We start from the raw sequence: 11,112 nt of genomic DNA, 5'->3' as shown, positions 1-11,112 counted from the left end.
CTTGGGCGTTAGAGTGTTAACCATACAGGTACCGCATAGGTCCACCATATTGAAGATTAGCAATGTCAATGCAAGATCGATGCCGATAAAAAATGTCGATTCAAGATCAACATTCTCGATCTAAGGAGCATCGTGATTGCAACCTTCGATTCACGGTGTTGCATTGCAAAATCGTAGACGAAACTTCATTCCATCATAACTTCCTTGATTTCATCCATTTCTGGTTCCTAAACATAACAAGTCTGATGAAATACAACCTGAAAGTTATGATACAACGACATTGAGACGAATACAACATTGACATTGACACGAAGTCGTTAGTAATAATTCGGAAAAAAATTATACCTAATCACACGTGTTTGTGTCGTGTTGACACATGTCGTACATTGGACACACATTTGATCAGAAATATCAATGGTATAATTTATAAGTGGAGACATTGATCCCATTTCAAGTCGGTTTTATAAAAACTGAGTTAGGTTCAATCTAGGTTTCAGATGATATCAGAGCATATCCAATAACCAATGAGTTATCCATTATCGAGTCGATGTTATTAGACCATTTGAATCATGTTTCATATGCTTAATTCTTAACAAGAGGAGTGAATGTTAAATGTCCCATATGAAACTTTTTTATAAATAATGGTAGTCATCACCGTACAAATTGATTTTTGTAAGTGTTAGATATGAATCATATATTTCACATTAAAACTTTGATAAATTATTAACTAAAAATCTATTTAAGCCATCGAATAAAAATGAGACGACTCATGTCCAGAGACTCTGATACCTTAAAAACTCGAAATCTCAATCCTTTAATCTTGATCAATGGTTGACATTATTGACTATTTCCTTTTTTTTCTTTTGGTCATTGAATTTGACTGGGACACCTGTGCTTTACTAAAAGAAGCATCCTTTTGATAGAGCACAACGCATGAGTTTTTAGATAAAGCAAACATTTCCAACAAACATAACAGGTACTTTGTTTTAGCCTTTTCATTTCCTTGATCTAGTGTGTGTACTAATGCTACCCTATCCTTTCTCATCTATCAACATTCCAAAATCTTTCTTGTTAGACACTCATTCCATAGTGTAGCATTCATTCTGATGTAGCCATTTTCTCTCATTAGGAAAATAAATTCCAACTCTTTCCTTTTCAAGTTATGTCACATCCATTCTGATAAAGCTTTGGTTGTTTTTTGTTTGTCTTGTCTTATCTCATGGACTCATTTTTCATTCTTATTTTGATTACATTTTCCATCATGTCATTGAAGTTTCATGGATCTGATTCTCAAAGTATCAAATCATCTCATGTTCTTGATCTCCTCATAAGAGATCACACATTCAGTTCATTAGACAAAAACTTCAAGACAGGAATACCACAATCAGTGAAACTACCTCCAAATTTATCAGGCATCAAAGTAGATACTGTGAGGTTTAGATGTGGAAGTTTAACAAGGTATGGGGCAAAACTAAAGGAGTTTCATCTTGGTATTGGTGTTACTATTCATCCATGTATTGAAAGAGTAATGTTGATTAGACAAAGCATAGAGTATAATAATTGGTCTTCTATATATTATGCTAACTATAAGGATCTATCTAAGTATCAACTTGTTTCTCCAATTGTTGGAATTTTAGCTTACAATGCTGATGAAGATTCGAATTCTAGTAGTAACCCTTTTCAACTTGGAATTGAAGCTGGTGAAAATCTCATCACAATTGATTTCAACAATGCTACAAGTTTCAACAACAAAGAAGAAAAGGGTATCAAAGTGAATCCCTTATGTGCAAGTTTTGAAGGAAACGGAAGAATGACACTTGCGAAAACAAAACCTTTGGCAACACTTGTTTGTGTTGCTAAAATGCATGGACATTTTGGTTTGGTTGTTGAGTCTTTACAGCAAGAAGATGATGATTTCACAAAGCCTATAAGACTAAGTCGATGGAAAGTTGCGGTAGGGAGCACTATTGGTGCTGCTTTAGGCGCTTTTCTTTTAGGTTTGCTTCTTGTAGCAATGCTTGTTAGGGTTAAGAAAAGGTCAAGAATGGTTCAAATGGAGAGAAGGGCTTATGAAGAAGAAGCTCTTCAGGTTTCAATGGTTGGACATGTGAGAGCTCCGATGGCACCCGGAACTAGAACAACACCAACGCTTGAGCAACATGACTATATAACTCAGCGCGCTCGTTGATAAGGCTTATGACATATTTGGATTGACGCTGAATTTGACAGAGTTATAGCGAACCATTTTACTGTGTTACTAATTAATCAGTTTTGTAAAATTAAATATCACATTCCATGGAATTTATTATAGGCTAAATCTTAAATTGTATTATTAGTTTATTGAAAGAATATTGATACGTTTTTCTGTATATTTTAAAGGTGAATGAGTGAGATGTCGTATGTTCTAACCCATACTCCTGCAATCTAATGCTCTTATACAGCTACTAACTGATCTGCTTTAACGGAATTTATCTGTATTCTAAATAGACAGAACCATATATTTGGTCCAATCACGCGATTTTCTCTCTCAAATCAAAATCGGAAAATCCAGGTTCTAATTTTTGTAAATCAAATTCTTAATACAAAATTACAATGAGTCATTTGATGATGGTTTCACAGTTTAGATCAATGATAGTATGATTATGTGAAAGCATCAAATTCAAATCTTATATAGGACTTTAACAACTACATTCTGCTCATTGAGAATTCTTTATCCCTGACAGATTGGCATATATGAAAATTGATTAATTTGGCATGTCACTTCCTTAGTGTGTCAGAAGCAATTATACATGTGTGTTGCTTGAAGCCGCAGAATTGGACTGTTGTGCTGTTCAGAAGTGAAAAAAAGCCAATATTTTATTGTTGTTGTTAGTGAAAGCAAAAGAAGCTAACATAAGCATGCACTGCAAAACAATATGATAATACTAGAGTTTGACAATTGTGACAACTCACAAGTGCTATTGACTAAGGCTTTAAAAAATGGCCGGCGACCTCGAATACGTCCGCGACAAAATGGTATTGGACTCTTCCGATAGCGTTATTCACCGTTTTAAGATTAAGAAAAAAATCATATATGAAACGCCTGTTAGAAAATTCGGTAAAATTAAATGGATCCAAGACTGAATCGTGATTGAGAATCACTTTCCTTAAAAGTATTTCAAGCACTCTTTTATTATGTCTTAGAGTTGGAAAATGCAAGAACACTCAGGATAATATCAGCCTTAATTTCGAGTCTGCACAAGACAAGTGAAGAACTCGAAATGCAAGGAAGGTTTTTCTGGAATTTTGGAAGAGAAATACGTTTTTAGTTCTTGTGTTTATTTTTCTGAATAGAATCATATATTTATAGGAGATATGGATGTTGTTTCAAAAGTTTGCAACCTTTGATGAAACAACACCATTTCACCATAAAACACAATGTTTCATATATGACACTATTTCATAAAAAGATATGAAAATTGAATTCAAAATTCAAACAAAACAATAACTAAAATTCAAAACATTAAATGCTATTTAACTCTTTTGTCATTTTGGAACTATTATTGCAAAACAATTTCCAACAATTGTTAGTAAGTTCGGTAAAATTAAATGGATCCAGGACTGAATCGTGATTGAGAATCACTTTCCTTAAAAGTATTTCAAGCACTCTTTTATTATGTCTTAGAGTTGGAAAATGCAAGAACACTCAGGATAATGTCAGCCTTATTTCGAGTCTGCACAAGACAAGTGAAGAACCCGAAATGCAAGGAAGGTTTTTCTGGAATTTGGAAGAGAAATACGTTTTAGTTCTTGTTTTTATTTTTCTGAATAGAATCATATATTTATAGGAGATATGGATGTTGTTTCAAAAGTTTGCAACCTTTGATGAAACAACACCATTTCACCATAAAACACAATGTTTCATATATGACACTATTTCATGAAAAGATATGAAAATTGAATTCAAAATTCAAACAAAACAATAACTAAAAAATTGAATTCAAAGCATTAAATGCTATTTAACTCTTTTGTCATTTTGGAACTAATATTGCAAAACAATTTCCAACAATCCCCCACTAGTTCTAATAATGACAAAAATCATTCCAGATAGTGAAATATAAAAAGTGTTAATACAGTTAGGTATCTTTCGATTTTAAACTTAACCTTAGTGAGGATAACGCAAAGTTTAATCGGAATGTTTGGTAGCAAAGCTTTTAAACCATTAATCCATGGGATCAGACCGGCGTTACCTTACACACACTCTTTAAAGGTTCTTCCTTTACATATCTCGCTTAGCACTTATTTATGGCCATATGCTATCCTTTTCATGAATTTTTCATGAGAGAAACTCCAACTCTCACTTTGAGACGGCACCATCTCAAAATTCACATAGGTGAGGTTCATATAGCATCCTTTCCAATAGATACTCTTCTTCGTTAATGAACTTCATTAAGAGGTTTTGGAAACCTCAACCCTCAATTCAACACAGTCAACCTTATTTCCCAAATTCTTGACTTACATCCAATTCAACGACTTGTTGTTACCCATTGAATCTTGAAGTTAATGTTTTGTTAACATAAGATTGGGTTGCTGCCGTTGTCGGAACTTTTATTTAAGGAGTTTCAACCCCATTCCTCTCGAGGTTGTTCGTACTAAGTCTCTGGCCAGTGGCTTAGTAAACGGATCTGCTAAGTTATAGCATGTTCGTATGTAGGTGAGTGAAATGATTCCATCCTTAATCAATTTTCTTACGAACGAATGTCTAAGTCCTATATGTCTAGACTTTCCATTATACACTTCGCTGAATGCTCTTGCTAATGTGGCTTGGCTATCGCAATGTATCATCACTTTTGAGACATTGTCTTTAGCCAATGGAACTTCCAACAGAAGATCCCTCAACCATTCCGCTTCTTGACCGGCGGAAGCGAGAGCCACAAACTCTGATTCCATGGTCGAAAGTGTAATGCATGTTTGTTTCTTGCTCTTCCAAGAAATTGCTCCACCAGCAAGTGTAAATATCCATCCAGTTGTAGATTTATGGTCTCCAATATTAGATATCCAACTCGCATCAGTGTATCCTTCTAATATGGCAGGGAACCTTCCATAGTGAAGACCAAGGTCCTTGGTTTTCAGTAGATAGCCAAAAATCCTTGTAATTGCCTTCCAATGTTCATTACTTGGATTACTAGTAAATCGACTCATTTTACTGACTGCAAATGATATGTCGGGTCTGGTACATTGCATTAGGTACATTAGACACCCTATTGCACTTGCATATTCCAATTGAGCCACTGATCTTCCATTATTCTTTTGAAGTTTGTTGGCATGATCAAATGGAGTGGTTACTTCCTTAAAGTTTAGATGTTTAAACTTATCAAGCATTTTCTCAATATAGTGGGTTTGACTAAGTTCATAACCCCCACTATTTCACTTTACTTTAATCCCCAAAAATGTGTCAACTAGTCCAAGACCATTCATCTTGAATATGAAAGTTTGAAACCTCTTTGTTTCTAAAATTCCATTCATCTTGTTACTAATGATCAATCATATAATCAATATGAATACGAGTGAATATCACAATATTCTCACACAACTTTGTGTACAAACACTTGTAACAAGAATTAGATGAATAATATTTTTAGATAATCATGCATGATGATGTAAGAAGGTTTTTAGATGAAGTGAGAAATGAAATTATGAGCAATTTAAATTAGTATAAATTTCAACGAGTACCTTAGTTATGTTCACTTGTCTCAAATCTTCACTTGAATTCTATGTTCAACTTTCTTAGTCAACTTCATCATTGATGTGCATGAACCTTTTGAACCTTTTCTCCTTTGATAATCTTTGTCTTCATCAAAATTAAACTAGATATAAGATTTATTCCTCACAATCTCCCCCCTTTTGATGATGACAAAATATTGTCTCCTCTTAAGTTGTGTGTCTCCCCTAATTAATTGGTGAATCTTACTATGACATTGTCAAACTTTTGATGTCATTGTTTCGGTGCTTGTTTGAATTCGATACAAGGATTTCTCAAACTTGCCCACCTTTTGTTCATTTCGACATAACCTTCTAGCAGCTCCATATAAATCCCCTCATCGAGATTTCTATTTATGAATGTTATTTTGACATTCATTTTAGGAACTATACGGTTATGCAAAGAAGCTAATGCAAACGATGCACTAATTTTGTTGCCCTTGCTACACTAGTGCATATGTATCAAATGATAAATACCTTCTTTTGTTAAAAACACCATTGGTCATTAATCTAGACTTGTAGGTGTTCAGTGTACCATCACACTATGATACTTCCTTCTAAACAAGAGTAATAGGAATCTTACGAACAAAATTCTTACTATTTCCTTAAATTAGATCAAAGAAATAAATTGACTATCAATTTTGTTCGGTGCTCGATCCTTAGTCTTTCGGTCTCTCTTGATTATTCTAAGTTCGAGTTATTTTCAACAAATCCATGAAGAATCTTCCTCACAAGATTCTTCATTAGTGACGAACTTTCAGTTTGTGTTTTTCCAATCCGTGGAGAACCTTCCTCACGAGATTCTTCTTTTGTGGAAATCTCAAAATTCTTATCCTCTGTGATAAGGTTCTCAAAATTCCACATCTCATGATTCAATAGTGAAATTAGACTCTAAATTCAGAAGTCTTTATAAGTCATGATCCATTTTCGGATAATCATTATATTATATGTGTAATTATAATCATGCTATACAAAAAAAAAATAGAGTTCTGCATTTTAATAAATCACATTCATATATTACGTACATGTATCACCAATTATTATTCAATATCCAAAGCTTAACATATACACTCCAGAACATTTATTATTGGATCGTGGTACATACATTACTTAACATAACTTTCTTAATTTAATATTATGTATAGTGTAATATATATAACACATATGCACATAGATAGTTAACGGATTTCAATACGTGAACATTCATAACACCATACACCATATCAATTAAAATTCATATCCAAACATATGATACATAAAATTCTGTCTGATAATTAAACTAAAATATAGTCATTAATATTATAAAAGAATATCATCAAATACGCAGATGCATGGCGGGATATGTTTCAAACAGTATGGCATAAATGATTTACAACATATACCATACTATTACTAAATCTTTTTAAAGCATGGTATATTTATAAAAGGTTCATATAATCATATATTAATATCAATTAATTCAAAATATTTTCATATTATTTATGCATTATCGAAAATCATAAAATCATGAACTTTGGTATGATATTAACCGATAAATTCTTTTTCTTTTATATTTAGGATATTGATATTATGATTTTCACAATGTTCTAATTTCTATAAGAAATAATAAAAACGTACTCGTATTCATGATGTAAAATCTTCTTGTATTCAGAATGTGTCCATGACATGACTGTTTATTCTTTGATGCTTGAAATATAAGTCCCGGTTGCCATTATTCAAATACTTTTAAGATTGTTAGTAAGTTCGGTAAAATTAAATGGATCCAGGACTGAATCGTGATTGAGAATCACTTTCCTTAAAAGTATTTCAAGCACTCTTTTATTATGTCTTAGAGTTGGAAAATGCAAGAACACTCAGGATAATGTCAGCCTTATTTCGAGTCTGCACAAGACAAGTGAAGAACCCGAAATGCAAGGAAGGTTTTTCTGGAATTTGGAAGAGAAATACGTTTTAGTTCTTGTTTTTATTTTTCTGAATAGAATCATATATTTATAGGAGATATGGATGTTGTTTCAAAAGTTTGCAACCTTTGATGAAACAACACCATTTCACCATAAAACACAATGTTTCATATATGACACTATTTCATGAAAAGATATGAAAATTGAATTCAAAATTCAAACAAAACAATAACTAAAAAATTGAATTCAAAGCATTAAATGCTATTTAACTCTTTTGTCATTTTGGAACTAATATTGCAAAACAATTTCCAACAACGCCGTTACGACCGCGACAAAACGCTGTTACGCCTACAAAACACCTTTACAACTGTTTATACACCGATATTAACGAATTTTTTAATTTTAAAAGTATAAATCAAATGACTTTTACAGGAATTAGAATATTGAAATTTTGAACTAAAATTTTGTTTTATCTTAAAATTGGAATCACACTATTTTTACAAGAATCGTACTATTTTTATAAGAATTCTACTTTTGTGGAATGGTGTGAGAAATTCACACTGCCACGACGGTTATTTGCAACACAACATTTATATAGACTGAAATCGCGAAAGTCACAACAAGACCTTAACTGTTGTACAAAATAATTGAGTACATCGCACAACAAACATCAGTACAAAGTATGAATGGAGAAATTGATTCTTGTTAAGAAATAAATGAACTAATTATTTAGTAGTTGAGAATCCTATGTAACTGTTTGAGTTCACTTCACACGTGGCAAGGTAGTTAGAAGATCAATAATAAACTCAACAACCTCTAATTAACTCCTCACAAGTTGGAGGGTGAAAATGTCAATCAATCAAAATTTGGTGACTAAAGAATGGAATGATTGAGGATTAGAAGTAGTGGTGAAAATACTATCTTCGACTTGAGACATAGATGGAAACATGTTAAGGTTTCATGAGACACTTATGCATTTTGAGACGCACAATGTGATAATCAATGTCTCAAGTGATTAGTTTGCTCGTTGAAGAAATGATTGATAACATAAAACATAGAATTTTGGATAACACAATATAGAACAAAATGTCTAATACAATTTTGAGCCAAATCACGAAGCGGAAACAAAATTCACTACAAGTTTTTAGTGGCTGCTTCAAAGACACGATATTCCCTCTTAGCATAAGAACATGATGCAACTTTTTTTTTTTACCTCTATGATATGAGACAATAGCCAAGAAAGAAGGAATATCATGAAATGGATAGCCTATAGTCCAAATATCCACCCCAATCAACATCACTGAAGCCTATAACTTATTGTTAAAACTTGTGTTAGAACATTAAGTCACAACCAACTGAATTCTTCAAGTATTTAAGCACTTTGAGGACAATTTTGTGTTGATTGTCAATGGGAAAAGATATAAATTGTCTCAATTGTTAAATAGTAAATACTATGTATGACCTCTGAGGCGGTGAGTAAATTATTATATCCACGAGGATTGTGTTAATTTCATGTAAAGATAGAGTGAGTGTACTTGTATTGTAGATTTGGGAATTATAATCGTAAATGTAACGAGAGATGTGCAGAGGGCGATTGATTTGGTTGTAAACTAATTCTAAAAATAATTAAATATGATAACAATGAATTTCACACATAGTAAGAAAAATGAATAAATGAAAGAGAGAGAATGATAGTTTTACTAAATTACCTTTATCATGTGTTGAGAATGATGACAGTAATATTAATTAGAGGGTAAAATTGGAAAAAAATGCATTGAAAATTGAAATGGATCATTCATTTTGAAACATTCTTTTATTTCAAATGGATCACTCATTGTGGAACGGAGGGAGTAATGATGAATGCTATTAAGTTCTCCTTAGAATCATCTACCATTTTATGTGAGAAACCTATGATTGAACAATGATAAACATGTCTAAAATTATGACTTTTATAAATTATGGTTACTCAAAAAATTGATATCGAAGTAACTCACTTCGTCCGCTGCGACCCCAACATCTAGACGAATATCATCGCAATAGACGAAGTTTTAGTGACACATAAATAATTAGACTATTTTACAAGAATACGGTTACTCAACAAATTGATTATTAAGTAATTCGTTTCACCAGTTGTCCTCATATATGTCTAGTAGGATTAATCCTTTTCTTAAGGGGAATTTTAAATTTGAACATTTGTTGACCATTTTAAAAAGCATTACCATAAGAGTTAATGTATGAAATACCTCTTGAGCGTCTTATGTGCATGGATGGTTGAACTCTTGATGATTATAATTCAATTTCTTTAGCTCTTTTAGAGGATATTGATGAACTTCACTCACTACTACGGATTATATATCTTATCACAGTTGGGAGAAAGATTCTACTACGGACGGTAGTCTGTGGTAAAAAAGGTGTGGTTATATGTGCCCTCTTTGCCACCACAGACTATTAGCCGTGGTAAAAACACCGTAGCGCGTAACATATCGCTACGGTTCTATAAAATAACTATAGTAAAAGGTTGATGTCAGGGGTTCGATTCCAGTGCTTGAATTTTTGCAAATTTTAAAACGTTTCACCATGGTCCAAGATTCTAACCGTGGTGAAAGACTTAGCGCATAACATTTCACCACGATCCTAAATTCTAACCATGGTGATATGATTACTTGAATTTGTTATAACTTATGTGAAGTACTTATTTCACCTGCTCACTAAATATATAACCTTTTAATCTGATTTTAAAAAAATATATATGAAAAATTAAATTTTATTAGAAGAACAAGTTAAACTAATCAATGTTGTACAAGTTTCATACAACTCATTATCCATATTTTTCTCTTTAAAAATTAGAACTTGATTTAATGATTCTAATTCTTCTGCTAACATTTCTTTCACCTCTAGTTCATTTTACAAAATATTATTTGTTTTGTAAACAAAATTAGAGGTGAAGGAAGTGATAGCTGAAGAATTAAAAACATTGAATCAAGTTCTAAATGTTAAAGAACAAGATACAAATAATAGACTGTAAAAAGTTCGTAAAATATTGATAAGTGTAAGTTTTTTTTCTAATATAACTTAATATCTTCTATTATAATTTTTTAATTCAATTCATATTCTATGACAAGTTGACTGAACATAATGAAAACAACAATATACAATATTATAGAACTTTTATCAATAACCACATACCTTAAACAACATACAACATAGGTCAACAAAAACAAAATCGTCAACAACATACAACATAGGTCAACAAAAACAAAATCATCAACAACATACAACATAGGTCAACAAAAACAAAATCATCAACAACATACAACTTTCATCATCAACAACATACAACTTTTATCAACAAAAACTAAATCAATAACATACAACTTTTATCAACAACAACACACTTTAAACAACATACGACATAGCTCAACAAAACAAAAATATCAAGAACATACCATTTTTATCATCAACAACATACCCT

General features: G+C 32.0%; 1 protein-coding gene across 1 annotated transcript; it reads left to right on the top strand.

The window, feature by feature from the left end:
* The first annotated feature begins 923 nt into the window (after positions 1 to 923).
* On the top strand, positions 924 to 2,386 carry LOC127082954 (uncharacterized). The gene has a single exon (XM_051023184.1). The coding sequence runs from the start codon at positions 1,220 to 1,222 to the stop codon at positions 2,186 to 2,188; it is 969 nt and encodes a 322-aa protein (XP_050879141.1). The 5' UTR covers positions 924 to 1,219; the 3' UTR covers positions 2,189 to 2,386.
* The last annotated feature ends 8,726 nt before the right edge of the window (positions 2,387 to 11,112 follow it).

This window comes from Lathyrus oleraceus, chromosome 5, assembly GCF_024323335.1.
Source record: "Lathyrus oleraceus cultivar Zhongwan6 chromosome 5, CAAS_Psat_ZW6_1.0, whole genome shotgun sequence".
Taxonomy (NCBI): Eukaryota; Viridiplantae; Streptophyta; class Magnoliopsida; order Fabales; family Fabaceae; genus Lathyrus; species Lathyrus oleraceus.
The sequence above is the reverse complement of the archived record's forward strand: the minus strand, read 5'-3'. Positions and strand labels throughout refer to the sequence as shown.

Excerpts from the sequence above, each read along its gene's own strand:
- LOC127082954 (XM_051023184.1), top strand. The coding sequence starts at position 1,220 with ATGGACTCATTTTTCATTCTTATTTTGATTACATTTTCCATCATGTCA.